General features: G+C 35.4%; 5 protein-coding genes across 12 annotated transcripts in view; 2 read left to right on the top strand and 3 right to left on the bottom strand.

Annotated features, from left to right (window-relative positions):
- Positions 1 to 2,877: 2,877 nt before the first annotated feature.
- On the bottom strand, positions 2,878 to 4,243 carry LOC118741678. Of its 2 annotated transcripts, none has more exons than XM_036473652.1 (7): positions 3,850 to 4,243; positions 3,726 to 3,789; positions 3,495 to 3,657; positions 3,272 to 3,434; positions 3,161 to 3,207; positions 3,045 to 3,093; positions 2,878 to 2,990 (listed from the first exon to the last, which is right to left on the bottom strand). In XM_036473652.1, the coding sequence occupies exons 1-7, from the start codon at positions 4,016 to 4,018 to the stop codon at positions 2,911 to 2,913; spliced, it is 735 nt and encodes a 244-aa protein (XP_036329545.1). In that variant the 5' UTR covers positions 4,019 to 4,243; the 3' UTR covers positions 2,878 to 2,910. The 2 variants fall into 2 exon arrangements, with proteins under 2 accessions (XP_036329545.1, XP_036329546.1); XM_036473653.1 differs by having other exon boundaries at positions 3,507 to 3,657.
- A 7,576-nt stretch (positions 4,244 to 11,819) lies between these two features.
- LOC118740689 (transmembrane protein 147) lies at positions 11,820 to 12,975 on the top strand. The gene is made up of 4 exons (XM_036472327.1): positions 11,820 to 11,976; positions 12,088 to 12,229; positions 12,295 to 12,516; positions 12,584 to 12,975. Exons 1-4 carry the CDS (start codon positions 11,900 to 11,902, stop codon positions 12,830 to 12,832), a joined length of 690 nt encoding a protein of 229 aa, XP_036328220.1. The 5' UTR covers positions 11,820 to 11,899; the 3' UTR covers positions 12,833 to 12,975.
- Positions 12,976 to 13,025: 50 nt separating this feature from the next.
- Positions 13,026 to 16,735, bottom strand: LOC118740682. Of its 7 annotated transcripts, none has more exons than XM_036472310.1 (15): positions 16,605 to 16,735; positions 15,872 to 15,948; positions 15,661 to 15,805; positions 15,521 to 15,584; positions 15,290 to 15,471; positions 15,067 to 15,229; positions 14,956 to 15,002; positions 14,840 to 14,888; positions 14,638 to 14,785; positions 14,488 to 14,559; positions 14,328 to 14,433; positions 14,033 to 14,271; positions 13,661 to 13,970; positions 13,438 to 13,606; positions 13,026 to 13,373 (listed from the first exon to the last, which is right to left on the bottom strand). In XM_036472310.1, exons 1-15 carry the CDS (start codon positions 16,710 to 16,712, stop codon positions 13,210 to 13,212), a joined length of 2,043 nt encoding a protein of 680 aa, XP_036328203.1. In that variant the 5' UTR covers positions 16,713 to 16,735; the 3' UTR covers positions 13,026 to 13,209. The 7 variants fall into 7 exon arrangements, with proteins under 7 accessions (XP_036328203.1, XP_036328204.1, XP_036328205.1 ...); XM_036472311.1 differs by having other exon boundaries at positions 13,027 to 13,373; positions 15,290 to 15,452; positions 15,645 to 15,805; XM_036472312.1 differs by lacking the exon at positions 16,605 to 16,735 and having other exon boundaries at positions 13,027 to 13,373; positions 15,290 to 15,452; positions 15,645 to 15,805; positions 15,872 to 16,165.
- Positions 16,657 to 18,136, top strand: LOC118740693 (glia maturation factor beta). The gene is made up of 4 exons (XM_036472333.1): positions 16,657 to 16,787; positions 17,070 to 17,163; positions 17,529 to 17,719; positions 17,798 to 18,136. The coding sequence occupies exons 1-4, from the start codon at positions 16,785 to 16,787 to the stop codon at positions 17,924 to 17,926; spliced, it is 417 nt and encodes a 138-aa protein (XP_036328226.1). The 5' UTR covers positions 16,657 to 16,784; the 3' UTR covers positions 17,927 to 18,136.
- A 149-nt stretch (positions 18,137 to 18,285) lies between these two features.
- LOC118740685 (zinc finger protein 32) overlaps positions 18,286 to 18,827 on the bottom strand; it is a 7,136-nt gene continuing 6,594 nt past the window's right edge. Inside the window, exon 6 of the mRNA XM_036472321.1 lies at positions 18,286 to 18,827. Within this exon, the coding sequence (XP_036328214.1) occupies positions 18,589 to 18,827 (239 nt within the window). The 3' untranslated portion in view covers positions 18,286 to 18,588.

The following is an 18,827-nucleotide window of genomic DNA, read 5'->3' as shown; positions in this document are numbered from 1 at the left end:
CATACATATTTTGGTGCCTTTTCAAGTATAAAATCCACTGAGAAACGGAAGAAAACGGCATCCCTATAATTTCAAGTTATGCCAAACGTTTCGTAAACAAGCAATTCTGAACAAAAAACCACAAATATGTTTAAATGGAAGCATTACAAATATGGAAAAATAGCAATCCACAAGGCTTTATTGGCAGTAGGTCCTTTTTAAAGCACATTTAACAAAAAATAAGCTTCTAGTTTCGAAGCTAGCACAAAATAAATTTTTTTTATTTGTTGTTTACAAAAAAATATTGTCTAGTATACAAGTCAAAATTGTTAAATATATATCGCTTTAATTCATTTCTTCATAGAGTTGGTGGTTCTTTTATAGGAAAATTCATACGGCTTATAAACAGATTCATACCATGTAAATGCACCATTATGAACAGATTCATACCATGTAAATGCACCATAAGTAACGAAGATATTGGCTGAATTTCTTTATTCATTCTGAACGTTTGGAATAAACTTTTCTGTTTATTTATTCTTTAGAACGTTCCTGATGATATGTTGACGTATATTTCAAACGCATTCTGTTTATTCCGGCTGTGAAATGGGATTATCCGGAATGTATAAAGAAACGCAGCCATTATAATCGTTTGTGCCGCAGAAACAAAAAACAAGTAAGCACTTGTTAACACCCCCAAAATAGTTTGCTACTTGTAGCAGTTATGCTGTATACCTGAATGAAATATAGTGCATACATATGTATGCATATATATATGGATATGTAGACATGGGAAAATTTGCGTAAACAAAGAATAGAGACCGGTTCGTATACAACTGTGGCGTTGCGTTGGCGTCGAATTTCAAAGCAGCCGTCCACATATCCAAAATTTGGCAACGCTAAGGCCAATACAAAGCAGAAAGATTGCTGCGTCGGTCGCCAGCTGTTGCAAATAAATAAAATTAAATGGAATGTTTTTGTTTTTTAATCAAATGAAGGCAAGAAATATAATTTTTCATGCAATTATTGATATGAAATATTAATTTATCTCTCGTTAATATGTTAATTTAGTGGCCAAAGTAGTCTCTGCCAAGCTTCATTGTAGAACGCATACTTTTAACTTGCGTTCTGTCAAACCAACGCCAACTACAAAGTCAACGCGAAAGTTCTATGTGGACCAGCCTTAATTATCAAATAGTAGTTTGTATTATCCTACATACATACATATGTATGGGGGCTAAACCACGAATATTCATTTGAAAATGCTGATGTCCTACTCATTTATGAAATGAAAGACAAAATAATGATTTTTATAAATATTAGGTGCGTTCGTTTAAAATCTCCAACAGAAACCAACCAACTGCCAAATTCCGGCGAAATGTCATCTGTTCGCTCACAAGAGAGAAATATCCAAAATAGTACGCGAACAGAAAATTTGCAGAAACTTGCAAGTTAGACGAACAGCTGATATAATTTTTGTTTACATTCAAAAGTGTAAAATTTAAAACGTACGAAAACTCATTACAAAGTGGCATCCTGGCACAGTTTATTGATTAAACAAATAACTACTTACTTCTTACAAGTTTAATTAGTCGCATTTTGTAATTTTTAACTTCCAAACCATCAAATTCAATTTTGTGATTTGCGTAAATGCCAACCAGCTGTTTTTGATCAGCTGTTTTCCTGTTGGCAAATTGCTGTTGGCAAAAATTTTTCCAACAGAATCCAGTAGCTTCCCCTCAAAATGAAATGTCACTTTGCTCTCTCAATTTCCCCTACTTTGCAAGTTTTTTGCGTACGCGAACGCAAAAACTTGTAAGTTTTGGTTAAACATGAACAATTAACAGCTACGCGAACGAACCTATTATATTCTCATTTATACATATGTTACATAGTTACTTAGTCAAATTACTTAGTAATTACTTGTATGTAAGAATACAAAGACAAATTATTTATCAGAAGCATTGCCCCTTACATATTGAAAAAAAAGTAATAAAAGCTCTCAAAAAAGCAAAATCGCTACAGCAAAAAAAGTGTTTGAAAAACCGCATAAATTCAAATCCGCATAAAAAAACGCATAAAAAGAGACCTAAGTGTTTAAGTTGAAATTTTATAAGAAATTATTGAACATTAAAAACATTATACCTACATAAATATGTATGCACATATGTGCCTTTCTAGTAGATAAAACTGGTCAAAATAGCACGAATCTATTCTTCTGAGCATGAGAATATATACATAAATATGTACTAACATATGTGTATATACATATGTATGTATATACATATCTGCATGCGTGCATACAATCCTTTACTCGAAATTCTTAGACTGCTTTTACACAGTTCAAGTATTGAATTCAATTCTGCTCGCATGTGGAAGAGAGGGGGTGAGAAGAAAAGGGACGAGTACACATGCGTACCGTCAAGTCGTTTCAACTTTCTTGCTTTGCTTTTGGCATATTCGTTGCTTCCCATTTAAAGAACCAAAAACTTGAATTCAACAGAATTGAAACGTGTAAAAGCAAATAGAAAACACAAAAGGGAATGAGCAAGAATTGCTTTCAAGTACTTGAATCGTGTAAATCGGGTGTTAGTTGCTGCAATTTTTATCCCATACATTTTTACCGACCAAACAACGCGTTTGCCTGTCTAATCTGCTTGCCTCATTTGCCTCGCTCGTTTGCTCGCCTCATTTGCCTCGCTCGTTTACTCGCCTCGCTCGTCTGCTGCTGCAAATGAGTGCCTCGCTCGCAACGACGCTTTCGCGAGGGCAGAGCTAATGAGGCCCTCGTTTGCTTGCCGCTCTACTCTTGCGCTGGCCTCGTTTGCTTACTCGCTCGCTGGCTGCTCAGCGCGTGTGCTCGTACTTAACGAGTGCTCGTTTGCAAACAGCCTCGCGTGTTGCTCGTGAGTTGCGCTAGCTCGGAGTAAACTAACGAGCGAGCGAGGGGCTAAAATGAGGTAAATCCGAACCCTGCTCAAGACCGCTGCGAGATACATCGTGCGCTGAATCTTAAATTAAAAATAATTATTTATGACCAAAGTTTTGTGCAACTTAATTTTTACCTTCGGCACACTTTGCTCTTTTCTCACGAATGGTCGACATTTCCAAAGCCTTTTGAACAAAAAGAAAAATATTTAAAATATACTACCCAGCGATTTCCATAATTTCATGCACTGACCTTTCTTTTTTGTGCCTTAGCTTCCTTCACTGTTGCGGCGGATGTATCTGCGTTAATGTTTTTAAATAATTTGTGTTTTGAACTTTTTAACTTAAAAAAAGTAATCCATACCTGAGAGCAATTGTACAAGTGTAGTCATTTCCTCGGCTGTCGCATTCTCAAATCCTTCGTCCTCATCCATTGAATAGCGCTCGTTTTGCATATCAACTTCATTAATGGTTATCTCGCGTATATGAATACAAGTTGTCCTGCTATGTCCATTTGCTTTTGTCATCTATATCATAAGTGAATCAGATAAGTGAAGCTCAAATTTTTTTTAAATAAAAATTCTAACCGTTTTACTCACATATTCGTCTATTTTTCCCCATTCCACAAAATTTTCCGTTTCGTCCAACAGTTGTGAGTAATTTGTTGTCGATATGTCCTGCATAGAATATTCTATTGTGCGACGCCTTTTCCTTTTCGAACGATATGAGGCTGAGCAAGTAGACGGGTGGCTAGGTTTAAAGATTGATCCTTATTTCTGAAATTACATTAACCTTTCATCACACATGTATGTAAATACCTTCGCTTTCTTGTCTGTATTGTGGTCCAATTTCGGCTTTGGGCCACCAGCGCTTCTGATCTATCTATTGTAGGGAGAATATCGAAAATGAGGAACACTTCTTATAATTAAATCCACAGCTTACTCAACAAATCGTTTACTTGCAATTCGTGCACACGTAACGTAGTGTAGCAAAGACCTGATATGGAACGAAAGGATATCGCCTCCAATTGATGCTTATGTGTAAGATCCAGCGTGCGTTGGAGGCCATTACGCGACTGTGTAATGGCTAAACGCAACCTTTCACTTAACATGTTTAGGTGAAAGGACGCCTTTAAAAACAGTTGTGTACTCCATTATGCTTCAACTTATCATGTTTTTCCAACATTTATCGACTCCAATTCATTGATCTTTGGTAAAGTGCCTTTTCTACTAGTTAACCATGATTCCTGAAAATCAGTGAGCATTTTAAACACAAAATTCTATAGATTTTTTCAGCAAATACAAAATGATAGCGGAGATTAGCTATTGTACTTGTTGAAATATGGCGGCCATTAGTAAACGGCATTTCCGGTCTTAACGGCACTTGGCTTTGTTTCGTATACAGAATATGCAGAAATTCTCTTTTTAATTGACATCATAAAAATCAATATTTCATCAATATAATTGATAATAATTATCAAAATCTAGATTTTGAAGTAGATAGCACCGATTTGTTGTCATAACTAAGCGGAAATGCACGAATTATTAAATATTACCAGCTGACTTCCTTTTATACCACTTTGCTCCCTCGTGCTACCCTGTTCTGTTGTCCATTCCACTTTGACCTAACATTAGGGATGTCATCGATGTATTTCTTTGATTCGATGCATCGATATCGTTCGATACATCGATTTGCATAGGATTTTACTGATATTATTGTACATCAATTCAAATTTTTTGGTGAACAATTGAAAAACTTAAATGGCGGTTCAATATTTATTAAAAAAACATCGATGCATCGACTATTTATACATTGAGTGGAAAATTTTCGTTGCATCGACGCAAAACATCGATATTTTCGATGCATCGATGTTGTTCCGATATCCCCACCTCACATCAAACCTCACATTCTAGTAAAACAAATTTAGTTTGTATTCTTTTGTATTTGCGTGTTGTTGCTTTGCTATCGTAGGTTGTTATCATAAAGTGTTTTAAGTTCCGTATACACATTCCTCCTAGAAGTTCTTAGGAAATTTTTACACGATTCTGTCACCAAAGTCATATTAAAACATTTATTTATAATGGTAAGTACGAAACAAATTAAATTAAGCATTATACTACGAAATAAAAGTTGTTATGACTAATACAAATCACGCGTCGTTGTCTGGAGCAACAGAAGTAGAGGTGGTCGTGGCGACGACGACGTCTGCGGAAGGGTGTGGAACATAAAGTGTGTTTGCATTGTTCAACTTTGCGTTCAACATTTGCGTTCAACTCAGCGCAGGGTTGCACGAAAAAAAAGTTGAATGGCTAAAAATATCAAAATATGAAAAAATATCAAAATATTCGCCATAAAAAGGTGTTTGCATTGTTCAACTTTGCATTCAACTTTTGGTTGATTCGCCTTTCAACTAATCGCTTTCAACAAAGTTGGTCGCCAGCCAACATTTAGTCATTCAACTTTTTTTTCGTGCAACCCTGCGTTGAGTTGAACGCAATTGTTGAACGCAAAGTTGAATAATGCAAACACTGCTATAACTGAGCAATTAGTGATTCCAAGGTACATTGAACAGGTAGTATCAGTAGAGCAGCTGATTTGATTTATTTTCAAATTATTTGGTCTCGAAAATGTCAAATATTTTTAATTTTTTCTCACGAAAATTATAAGTTGTTAAAATCCATTTGCTTGTGAAACCTTTTTCCATACAAAACAAGCGATTGAATAGCAGCTTTTGGAACGTTCGCTCAACTCAGCAGCACGCCCGCTGATTACTGGGCCTTGCAAAGGAAAGATCAATGCTTCGAGAAGCAAACAAATTTACTAGGAAAGAAAGTTGCATCAATTTTTATTTTTTCCAATTTCAATTTTTTATTTTTTATAATTTTTTGTATTTCACATGGCACGCTTTGATTTAGAAGAAAAAATTCAGAACAGTTTTTGACACTTTCGATACCAGAAGCAACAACAAAATACACGCAAACGTTGTTTTTGCTCTACTGATACTACCTGTTTAATGTGCCTTGAGTGATTCAACTGTAATTGATAATCACGATTGAGAGAAATAGAGATTGCGCCAATCGCGGTACCGCTAATCCGCTCTTTGTGATTTTGACAGAATGAGCTGTGTGCGTGACGTCATCTTGGTGCAATTGTTGAATGTGAGCATACGAAAAAACCAAATAACAATTTTAATATTTGTGCGTTAATATTTCTGCCTGGTTTTAATCAATTATTGAGACATTAAAAAGCAAAATGAAGTGTGCAGTGCAAAGTGTAATAGTGAAAACAAAAGGAAAGCGTGCTATATAAGTTTTTTTCCGATTCCTACGGACGCAAACCTGCCGAAAAAATGGAAGCAGTTCTACCGGCGAGGACATGCATTAAACACCAAATCGAGCTTTGTGCTATGTGTGTGAGCTATGAACTTTTACACGGAACTCTGTTGGCCTTTCCTTGGTGAATTGTAGTAGGTATATTTCCATGGTGAATGTAGACAGATGCTGGTTTAGTTTGCTGGCAATGACATACATACAAAAGCAGTTTCTACAGTAAATAGTGTGGCGAATACTGCGGCAACACAAAGCGAACAGGAGAAATAGGCAGAATGTTCGAGGAATGACGTAGAATGTTCCACAAAGAGAAACGTCAAGTTGGATGAACACTGCGAACAGCGAGAGAAAGAGAATGAGCGATAAACTTCAGAAAGTTCCAGAGTTGCCATAAGTGCCAGCGCAGGTATATAAGGGCACCGCCACAGCGAGGTGAGTTACGAGTTGCAAGTCAGCAAGCTACCAGTAAAGTTAGTTACAAGTCAGCAAGCTACAAGTAAAGTGAGCAGAGAATTGAGTTGGGAATAAGCAAGCTATAAGTTTAATTGTGTTAACAAGTAGTAAAGCGTTGTTATTGCTTTAACAAGTATTGTAAATTGTTTGTTGTACAATAAAGTTAATTGTACTACAATTCGGTCATCGTTAGCATTTATTTAACAATCCAGCGATACGAGCCCGAGTATATTTGGGTAATCCCTCAAGGTTTCGAGGATAATCGTAACAATAGATACATGAACTTCACTACCTACTCATTTTTGTTAGTACCTGATTCTTTTAGTGCTGGTATGAGTTAATGCACCAGTGGATAAGGTCGCCAGGCGCTAATTCAAGCGGCATCTTACCGCGCTGTTAGGTACCTAATACGAAGCAGTGCCCAAATTATTATACATTTAAAAGTTCAGCTTAAATTATGTTTTACTGACATAGAATATTTGCTTCCAAAAAAGCATGCATCCTCTCGGAAATGGTACAAAAGTCATCAAATAAAAGCTGTGGAGTCAACAGCTTTGGAGTTTATGGTGGTTGGCTACCGTCCACAAATATAAATATGCACTCTGCATGCATGAACCAACGACTACAGATCACGTAATCCGCCATCGTTGTATTTGTAATCGATTTTCAGAAAAAAGTTTTCGTAGCGTTTTTGATGTTTTTTGGTTCTGTTTACATCGTCTTCTACCTCTTCGTAGTGATATTTTAGCGATTTTATGTGTGTTTCTGCAGCGGTTTTAATTAGAAATTTTGATTTATTACAAATTTATGATATAATATGAAGTGCTTTTTGATTGGAACAAGTTTGTGCGTCTGTTGGATTTGTCAAGAGGCGTAAATTTGCGTGAAAAGTGGGTGCACATTTGTGGTCAGAACGTTGGCATTGAAAAATCGGCCGGTGCCGATAATATGCGATTGTAAAACACTCTCAATCATTAAAACCATATTTTATGAACGTTTTTTGCTAATTGTCATCAAGTTTCACTTTTTATATTTAATAATAAATACAAATCTAATCGCACTCAATAACCGCGCCTTTTTCGTTTTCTTTGTTTGTTTTCATTTTTAGGCAGATGTCAAAAACGCTCAGAAATTTACTTTTTTCATTCTTTTCCGATTGCGTGATCTTGTTAGTTGGTTCTTGCTCTGCATGGCTTTTTAAAATGGCAAGTCCAAAAATTCACTTTGCTGCACACTTTGCAAACACTGTTAATAAATCCATTTTTTTCATGTGCTAAAAATCGTCATTATCTAAAGGGCTACATATCCAAAATTATTGCTACGTGTTCCTAATTAATCAATCTTTGTATATTTATTGATTCCTGTAAAATTGGCCCATGTAATATTAAAATTAACACATTTTTCTGCATTGTTTACATATTTTTATATGCGTTTTGGCATTTCTCTCGCAATTGCACAAAGATGACGTCACGCAAAAATTACGCTCAAAAAACCTCTCTCATTGGCGCAATCTTGTATTCTATCATTCTTGATTGATAATAATATTGTTATTGTATGTACCTCAGTATATCCAGTAAACAAACTTAGCTATTTTTTTTTACCAAGTTTGGTCCCCATAAAGGACTAGTGTTGCAAGCAACGCTTTTTAGGCAATTAGGGTGTTGTGCAGCTATTTAATGTGGTGAAAATTATTTAAGCACTGGGGAGATTTATTCACATGGAATTGGAGATTGGGCTAATAGATTTATTTTAAATAAATTGTGAATCTGCAAAAATATCTTTTCAGCAGATGAATATACTTTTTAACCTTTCTCCCGAAAATTTACATACAGGCTCGAAAATATGTGAGTAACATTCAAATATCGTCGCTTGGATGGAAAATTTCCGGAAGCGTCATTTTGACAATTTGTGGTTTTTGGATATCTTCTTTAGTTTCCGAGTAATTGACTAAAATGTTTTCGGTTATTTGGTACATATTGCGTTAGTATTGCTGTCGTACTAAACTAATCAAAATCTTTCAAATAGAGTTATCTGTTCTTTTTTAGTTTCCGACATATTCAGCTTTATCATGAGTTTCATTTTCTAGAACCGGGTCACTTTTTACTTTTCGTTTGCGTGTGTTCACTACAGGTGGATGAAAAAATTGTTGGCGAAATTTTGTTCGGGCGAAACTCACGATTAGGCTGATTAGTAAAAAGTATAGTTAATTTATAAAAATTGTCATCACATTTTGGCGCATATCACTAAAAAAATTTTTTGACAAATGTCGTATACGAAAAAATTTTATTAAACTCATAAATGGTTGACACTAAACTAAAAAAATAAGATAATTTAAGAATTTCATGAACTAGTACATAGCATTCTCCGACACTTTGGAGAAAATCTGTAGTCGTGTTTCTGAGAAATTGCATTCCAAACTTCAATCGTGAGTTACCGAAAGTAACTTGTGACAATCTTTTATCCAGGGATCTACATAAATTATAATTGTCATTATTTTCGCAGTTGGAGTATATGCCAGACGAGTAACAGGTATACACATACAAGGATACCTAAATTAGCGCGTTGAACTTGTATATTTATCTCTCTCCAACGCATTATAATTCTATATACGTCAGTAACCACGCCCGACAAAGTTATGTCTGTATTTAATAATAGCCCTATGACAAAATATTCATGAAATGTATTCGTAGATTTTTATTTACTTTCATTTCATATATTAGTATTGAGATGAATGATTTTTACTAAATACCAGGAATAAATATTTAATAAAAAACTATTTCATTTAAGCTTAACCAACTTTTAGTGGCTAGGAGCTAATTTTGGAACGCTTCATGAAATATTTTCATAGACAGTAAATGCAACCCTGGGTGCATCATTATCGAGCTGAAAAACCAAAATAAAAAAATTCCATCTGAACCAATATTCCCAAAAATTATAAAGCAAAACAAAAGCCATTTTTCCAATTTATGCACTGTTATTTTTATTATTGCAATACAATTTCGCAGCTCTTCAAACATTTTCCACATTATGCTGTTAGGGCTAGTAGTTTCCGACCCCATTTGCTCGTTTTTTTTCAGTTCTGAATTTAGGCTAGGCTTCATGGGAACTTACTGTGGGTGCAAACAGACCACATTTTGTAAATATGTACATATGTATACACTTGAACGGAATTGTGATATTTAATTTTATTTTATAATGAAAAATGAATTTAATGTGCAATTTTTTAAGTTTACTAGATGTAAGACAACTTTTAATTTTCTTTATATATTGCAGGCTTTAGTTCTAATTCTGTTTATGTTAAGTTGTAAAGGTGAAAATAGGCCTCCTGGGCAACCGAGCACATTAAAAAAAAAAATCGGTAACGCGCGTAAAAGCATACCTCACAAGTGGTGTGGAAAATGCAAGAACAAATATAAATGGAATAATTTTCGAAATTATGAAATGGTTATTGGTATTTCCCATCTCAAAGGAAATGATTAATTTGAACGTTATTTAAGCTGCCTTTATGTAAGCGTTTTGGCTAGTCGATATCTTAAGTAAATTTTCCAGTCGACAGAAATCGACACGTGAAAAGGCCACTTCAGGAATTTTTTAATTTTCTTTTTTTTTTTTTTTTGCTTGGGCGTCTTTTGAAGATGTGCCAAATTATATTGTCGCCTTAAATACAAAACAACAATTTCTTTAAGCCATCTTGTGCAGCAATTTGTTGATCTTATCCTCACGGCTACCGAAATCACCAACCTCAACGTAGTGATTAGCCTTCTTGCGCCAGCCTCGGGTTGATGTGTTGAGCTTGAATAGCAACAGGAAGTTGGGGGCTTTCTTGAAGTGAAGTGAATCAACGCACTGAATTTCGTGCGCTTCGCGAAATTTGCGTTCGATCACAAAGCAGAGATTGGGACACGCTTGACCATTCCACGTTTGTACATCAATTCACGAACTGATTTAAGATTTGGATAACCCCATATAGGGTTCGGCATACGTAGCATATTAATGGTTGCCTTGCTCAATTTGTTGAACACACCGTTTTAATGTGGCGAAGACAGAACTGTAAAACTACGCACTTTTTGTGCAACTTTGTTGATACCGCGGATGCGGATCACAAAAGCCAATTTGGATTTTTCAGGCCCGTCGAATTGGCCGCATTTCTTTGCCACACAGCGCTCCTCCATCTCACGGCGTCCATCACCGAGTTTTCTTGTTTGATATTTCTCAGCATGCACCAAGTTTTCACATTTACGGAGTGCAATCACAGCAGAGCGCTTTAGTTTACGTTTGATCAGGGTAGCAATTTGCTGACCTGCTCTTGCTGAACTGCAGCTTCGGCTCGGGGACAGGAGGCAGCTTCCTGGAAGGTTGTCTGCCCTTTGCTTGAGGTTTCTTACCGGCCGTGATGGCAGTCCTCTTAACTTGTTACTTAGCACGTTGAAAAGGCGAAAAAAAGTTCGCCAAATGTTTGGAGCACATCGTAAATGAGCCACTCGATTTATAACATTTCTATAAACAATTTAATTAAATACTGTTTATACATAGATATGCTGCAACCATGCACTTACTTTCCCAAATTCCATCCTGCTTATCGGCATAATTTTCCAAATATGCCTGCTACTTCATTACTAATTACTCAATTTTCCAACTGCGCCTTCTTTGTTGGCTCGACATATCCTAAAAAGACATAAATTTACATTAAACAATTGAAATCGCAAAAATTAGCAAATAAAATACTCGCTTTGTTTTGTTTTGTTGTCAAATTTCTGAGAAATGTGAATTCACCACGATGCGATACAGAAAGAACAAGGACCAGGGATGTAATTTTAAGTAAATCTATTATTCAGTGGCAAGGCGCAGAGCGTTCGGGGCAGCAATATTAATTTGTATCAAATATAACATTAAACGGTGGTTCTAATACATTTTTTGATATTATTAACCAGAGTACATACATTATATGGTATTTCTTTCAAAAATTAATGTACTATATGAACTTTTTTTTCAAATATTTCTTAAGTTTCTTTCATGAGTGCTGAAAAGCAACCATGCGTGTAAGAAATTGTGTGCTACCTAAAATTTCACCTCTGGAAACTTTATCCCCATAATGGACTTCACCACAGTTTTTTTACTGGATATACTGAGCTCGAACCTGCTGTTGCAATTTTTTATTAACAGACTAGTTAATAAATTAATCTAATTTTTCTGAATAAACAGAGAGTAAAATGACGTTGTATCATTTTGGAAATTGTGTAGCACTGGTATATGTACCTTATTACCTTACCTATAAGTATTCGGGACTGTAAGTAGAGAGCTTATTTATGCCAATTCACTTGCTAATCTGCATGCATACGATTACATACATATGTATGTACATATGTATGAACATCTTAAATTTTCCATATTATTTCAGTTCGGAATATGGAGCATTTTGGAAATGCATTCAGGCAGGAGGCATTTACATTTTCACGCAACTATGCAAAATGCTGGTGTTAGCGACATTCTTTGACTCTGATACGATAAATGGATCTGGCGAGGGTTTCTGTTTCCTGGCGGTGGGTGCATTGATTATGAATGTGTTTACTTGTTTTACAAGAAAACAACTCTTTCTTCTAAATAGGAGTTTCTAAAGGGTACTGTTAATGTCGCAGACCTACTTGGGTTCGCTTTAATACTCTCACGCATACCTGGCAAGGGACATAGTAAATTAATTACAACCGGCTTAGGGTGGGCTGCTGCCGAAGTTATACTTTCACGTGGTATTATGCTTTGGGTAGGTGCACGTGGCACCGAATTCAGCTGGATTTATATACTGAAATGTCTGGAGTCGAATGTTCTGCTGGTGAGAGGAAATATGGTTTTATAGCCCTAAATATTTCAAATACGATTATTTATTATTTACAAAATAGGTGCAGCATATTACTACAGCAACGCTTATGTGGCTTTTCTCTAGACATGATCTTAACAAAACATTGAAGCCTTTAGTGACTATACTATTGGCTTTGACAATCTTCAAAGGCGTTTGGCTAGAAGGTCTCCTGAGTGTGCTAACATTTGGCCCATGGGCCACTATTGCCATAAAGGCACTAATTGCTTCCATAATGGGCTTTATATCACTGCATGTTTATACAGGATTAGCACAACAAATAGGCATTTAAGTTATTTCAAGGTATACAGTTGACATTCGTTGTACTAACACTACGTAGAAGTAACTTAAATCTAAAAACTAAAGTTTTTAGCAGAAAATTTTAATATTAGTTAATAAAAGGTATTTGCTTACCCATGGCAAAAGAGAAAAATTGTTGTTCTTGTTAGGCGATTTCCAGCTTATTTTAAAATATTAACTTTCTATTTTTAGTTTAATTCATATTTCTTCTTTCCTTTATTTGTATTGTGCGCAATAACAAGAAAATAACAATCTTAAATATAGTTAACAGTAGTTCCAATATACCTTTTTCAAAATTCAACAAGATATAAACTACAAAGATAATAACAAAAGTGTAATAACAATAAATACGTTAAGTATTTCTGACGTTTAGTTTGCATGTATACGATAGCCGATGTTAGCACGTCTTAATGGCATTCCATTTGCTTCATTTCTCTGTATTAGTTTACTCGAAGCTGCTCCCAATTTAATGTGCTGTAATTGTATGGAGTTTTCTGCTGACAGCAATACAATAAATCGACTCGCCGCAAGCTCTAAATAAAGGTAATACAATTATTTTATAAGTTCAAGTTCAGTTTTCCTCTTTGATTTGTATACTTAATAGTGCAGCGAACGCTTTTGCAGCTTTCTTTCGTATAAGTATAGCCGGCTGTAAAAGATATTCCACAGGTATTTCGTCTCCTAGTACATTTTTGGAACGCCATAAATTCAACAATTTTACCATTACATCAAAAGCGCCCCATTCATTTTGGTCATCAGACTCAGACTAAATTCCAAAAATTATATACTATAAATTTAATACATCTATACAAAAGCTTACACAAGTATCAACTGGCAGTTCTAAATTATTGTTAATGTTGATAACAGCACTTCCCATACCATTATTGGGCTCTATAATTGCCTGATGAATGTCTTCCGGCACAGGCGTAGGCAACCTCTGGCGTCTATTTATGAATTTATGTTTCTCACCATTATTCCAATTTTTATAAATTTGGGTAGCAAGTTCGTCGGTAACTTCGCATTGTAGAATTTCTCGTATTAAACTACGATAGGCAGCAGAGATTCGAGAATTGTCCAAACTTCGGCGCGTTACATGGTTCTTCATTTTAAAGTTTCTCATTGTAACACAGCTGCGGTAAATATGGCATTATTTGAAAAAGAGTTTGAATGAGCATTAATAGCTTTGAATTACTTGCGGCTGAGTGTGGTTAGTAGTTTATTGGCCGACGGCAGAATCATTTCATACGATTTTTCACTCGGCAAATGTCGCTTCGGAATCCAATTGACCTTAGCTCTGGCTTTTCTTAATTTTGCTCTAAAATTAATTTTAGTTTGTAGCTGTGTACGCATTTCCGTTTCCGTTAGTTCAATGCGTTGGTCGATGATTATTTTTCTAACTTTGTTCGTTGATTTGCTAGAAGCGACGCAGTTCTGTTTGAAAATTTTGTTTAGTATTAATAGTTGCATAAAATGCGAGCAATACATACCTGATGTAACGTTTCATCAGCAATTTCTTTTGCAGTGTCACAGTTTTCAAACGGCTCGTCGATTTCAATGGCCACATCGAAGCTAGTATTATTAGCGGCATCACAACTAAACAACTTTCAGCATTTAAATAAAATAAACTTATCTAAACTATTAACTCACCTCTTCTCCTTAGTTTTTTCAGCGATATTCATTTCCGTGATGGACAGCGCATCAGTTTGCATATAACCCGGGCTAATACAACATTTTTTAATTACATCGCCACGTTCAAATACTTTTTTATTCAGGTTATAAGTCTATGCATCAACTCACCTCTCTTGAGCAAAACTTTCTTGGCTTGGATTGCTTGCCATTGCAGGAATAAAATTATCGACCATGTCATTTCCTCTTGCATCAGCACTACGTGGAATTTCAATTTTAGAGTACTCAAGACCGCTGCGAGATACATCGTGCGCTGAATCTTAAATTAAAAATAATTATTTATGGCCAAAGTTTTGTGCAACTTAATTTTTACCTTCGGCACACTTTGCTCTTTTCTCACGAATCGTCGACATTTCCAAAGCCTTTTGAACAAAAAGAAAAATAACTAAAATATACTACCCTGCGATTTCCATAATTTCATGCACTCACCTTTCTTTTTTGTGCCTTAGCTTCCTTCACTGTTGCGGCGGATGTATCTGCGTTAATGTTTTTAAATATTTTGTGTTTTGAACTTTTTAACTTAAAAAAAGTAATCCATACCTGAGAGCAATTGTACAAGTGTAGTCATTTCCTCGGCTGTCGCATTCCCAAATCCTTCGTCCTCATCCATTGAATAGCGCTCGTTTGGCATATCAACTTCATTAATGGTTATCTCGCGTATATGAATACAAGTTGTCCTGCTATGTCCATTTGCTTTTGTCATCTATATCATAAGTGAATCAGATAAGTGAAGCTCAAATGTTTTTTAAATAAAAATTCTAACCGTTTTATTCACATATTCGTCTATTTTTCCCCATTCCACAAAATTTTCCGTTTCGTCCAACAGTTGTGAGTAATTTGTTGTCGATATGTCCTGCATAGAATATTCTATTGTGCGACGCTTTTTCCTTTTCGAACGATATGAGGCTGAACAAGTAGACGGGTGGCTAGGTTTAAAGATTGATCCTTATTTCTGAAATTGCATTAACCTTTCATCACACATGTATGTAAATACCTTCGCTTTCTTGTCTGTATTGTGGTCCAATCTCGGCTTTGGGCCACCAGCGCTTCTGATCTATCTATTGTAGGGAGAATATCGAATATGAGGAAAACTTCTTATAATTAAAATCACAGCTTACTCAACAAATCGTTTACTTGCAATTCGTGCACACGTAACGTAGTGTAGCAAAGACCTGATATGGAACGAAAGGATAGCGCCTCCAATTGATGCTTATGTGTAAGATCCAGCGTGCGTTGGAGGCCATTACGCGACTGTGTAATGGCTAAACGCAACCTTTCACTGAACATGTTTAGGTGAAAGGACGCCTTTAAAAACAGTTGTGTACTCCGTTATGCTTCAACTTACCATGTTTTTGCAACATTTATCGACTCCAATTCATTGATCTTTGGTAAAGTGCCTTTTCTACTAGTTAACCATGATTCCTGAAAATCAGTGAGCATTTTAAACACAAAATTCTATAGATTTTTTCAGCAAATACAAAATGATAGCGGAGATTAGCTATTGTACTTGTTGAAATATGGCGGCCGTTAGTAAACGGCATTTCCGGTCTTAACGGCACTTGGCTTTGTTTCGCATACAGAATATGCAGAAATTCTCTTTTTAATTGACATCATAAAAATCAATATTTCATCAATATAATTGATAATAATTTCAAAATCTAGATTTTGAAGAAGATAGCAGCTATTTGTTGTCATAACTAAGCGGAAATGCACGAATTATTAAATATTACCAGACTGACTTCCTTTTATAGCACTTTGCTCCTTCATGCAACCCTGTTCTGTTATCCATTCCACTTTGACCTAACATTAGGGATGTCATCGATGTATTTCTTTGATTCGATGCATCGATATTGTTCGATACATCGATTTGCATAGGATTTTACTGATATTATTGCACATCAATTTAAATTTTTTGGTCAACAATTGAAAAACTTAAATGGCGGTTCAATGTTTTTTCAAAAAAACATCGATGCATCGACTATTTATACATTGAGTGGAAAATTTTCGTTGCATCGACGCAAAACATCGATATTTTCGATGCATCGATGTTGGTCCGATATCGCCACCTCACATCAAACCTCACATTCTAGTAAAACAAATTTAGTTTGTATTCTTTTGTATTTGCGTGTTGTTGCTTTGCTATCGTTGGTTGCTATCATAAAGTGTTTTAAGTTCCGTATACACATTCCTCACTAGAAGTTCTCAGGAAATTTTTACACGATTCTGTCACCAAAGTCATATTAAAACATTTATTTATAATGGTAAGTACGAAAAAAATTAAATTAAGCATTATACTACGAAATAAAAGTTGTTATGACTAATACAAATCACGCGTCGTTGTCTGGAGCAACAGAAGTAGAGGTGGTCGTGGCGACGACGACGTCTGCGGAAGGGTGTGGAACATAACTGAGCAATTAGTGATTCAACTGTAATTGATAATAATATTGTTATTGTATGTACATATGTAATTGGAGGTGTTGTTATGAGACCTTGAAAATATGTGCTTTTTGGATTGATTAGCAATGTTCTTTCATCTTCCCCAGGGCGATAGCAAAATTTGTGACATTAGCGACGATGTACGTGACGCATTGAAGAAGTTTCGCTTCCGTAAAAGTACTGCCAACTCTGCACTCATATGTAAGTAACTCGTTTTTAGCATACCGTGTATATGTATGTACGTATGTATAAACATAATTAAAATTTTTTTTGGACCTGCCAAATTGGCGGTAAACTTAGCTATGCAAATTACTCTATATGTAGTAGGTGTGCTCAACGCTTTCTCTTCTGATCTTTTTGTTTTGGTTTATTTAAGTACCAAAAAAAATTTAATGGATATAGGTTTTGTGCGGATGCATATGTACATATGTCTGTACATAGCTACCTGCATAGTTAATCTTAAATAATATTTTTAATTTAAATATTAATTAATACATACATTCATGTGTACCTGTGTTAATGATAAATCATAGCATGTACGTTACTAATTTGTGTATTTTATTTAGTAAAAGTCGATCGCGAAAAGCAACTTGTAGTTTTAGATGAACTCTTGGAGGACATCTCCGTCGATGAGTTGCAAGAAACACTGCCAGGACATCAGCCTCGATATATCATTTATACATACAAAATGATACATGATGACCAAAGAATTTCATACCCTATGTGTTTCATATTTTACACGCCGCGCGATAGTCAGGTATGGACAGTAAAATTTAATTAAATTAAACAAAATTCACTTATCTACATATATATTTACCCATGTTCTCTTCAACAGATTGAACTACAAATGATGTATGCTTGCACCAAAAGTGCCCTCCAGCGCGAGGTCGATTTGACACGCGTCTACGAAATACGAGAATTAGATGAACTGACCGAGGAGTGGCTCAGGGAAAAACTTAAGTAGAAAATCAAGAGTTTTAACTACAAATATCCAGATAAGCAATATTGTGTATAAGTTCGTTGGGTACATATGTAGCGTCAATAGAACTAAGGTTTTACCAACGATTTTACACCAAATACATGTGTCTAAAAATATAAATGCAAAATATGCATAAATCAAGTATAAATAATGAATAGCAGGGAAAGTACCCCAAAGTAAAATATTTTATTTTTTTTTATGAAAAGACAAAATCAAAATGGTCAAATATGTATTTAAAAATTCTTCATGACATGAATTACATATACATACATATATTCATTCCCACATTTTAATATTGTAATTAAAGTAGATAATAGCTTGAGTAGCATTTGCGTAGTGTTTGTAGTGGATTATTAATATGTAAAAAAAATGACAGGAGTTTACTTTTAATACAACATGAGAAGCTGTGCTTGCCAAATTTAATTTTATTTATATTGTAATGCTACATTTTTAATTCTTTTCGTTTTTTTTCTAGTTTATTAGAGTTTACAAGTACAAATATTTTGTGCGTGAATTTTTAGAGGATAACCTTCCACTTTTGTATACACTTTTATCAGCATTTACGTAAAAATAAATACATATGCCAAGAAATAAATTATTACTACAATACAATTGTCTAATTAAATTTAAGACTGCCTCATATTCCTTCAGAATGGATGCAATCGCTGTGCCGCATGCATCATACTTAATGCCGCACTACTTTGCGCCGATGGCGTGGGCGGTGGTGGCGGCGGTTGCTGTGCTGCTGCTAGCATATGCGCCATCGTCGGATGATGTGTCATATGCGTCGGATGGTTGGCTTGTAGTGGCGCATTCAAGGACAAATGATGCGTGTGTGCATGCAAGCCATCGTGGGCGAGTGCAGCATGCGTTTGCGGTGGAGGGG

The sequence above is a fragment of the Rhagoletis pomonella genome, unplaced genomic scaffold (assembly GCF_013731165.1).
Source record: "Rhagoletis pomonella isolate Grant_MI unplaced genomic scaffold, Rhpom_1.0 Rhpom_scaffold_00006, whole genome shotgun sequence".
Classification (NCBI taxonomy): Eukaryota; Metazoa; Arthropoda; class Insecta; order Diptera; family Tephritidae; genus Rhagoletis; species Rhagoletis pomonella.
Note: the sequence above shows the minus strand (reverse complement) of the source record. Positions and strands in the feature narration are given on the sequence as shown.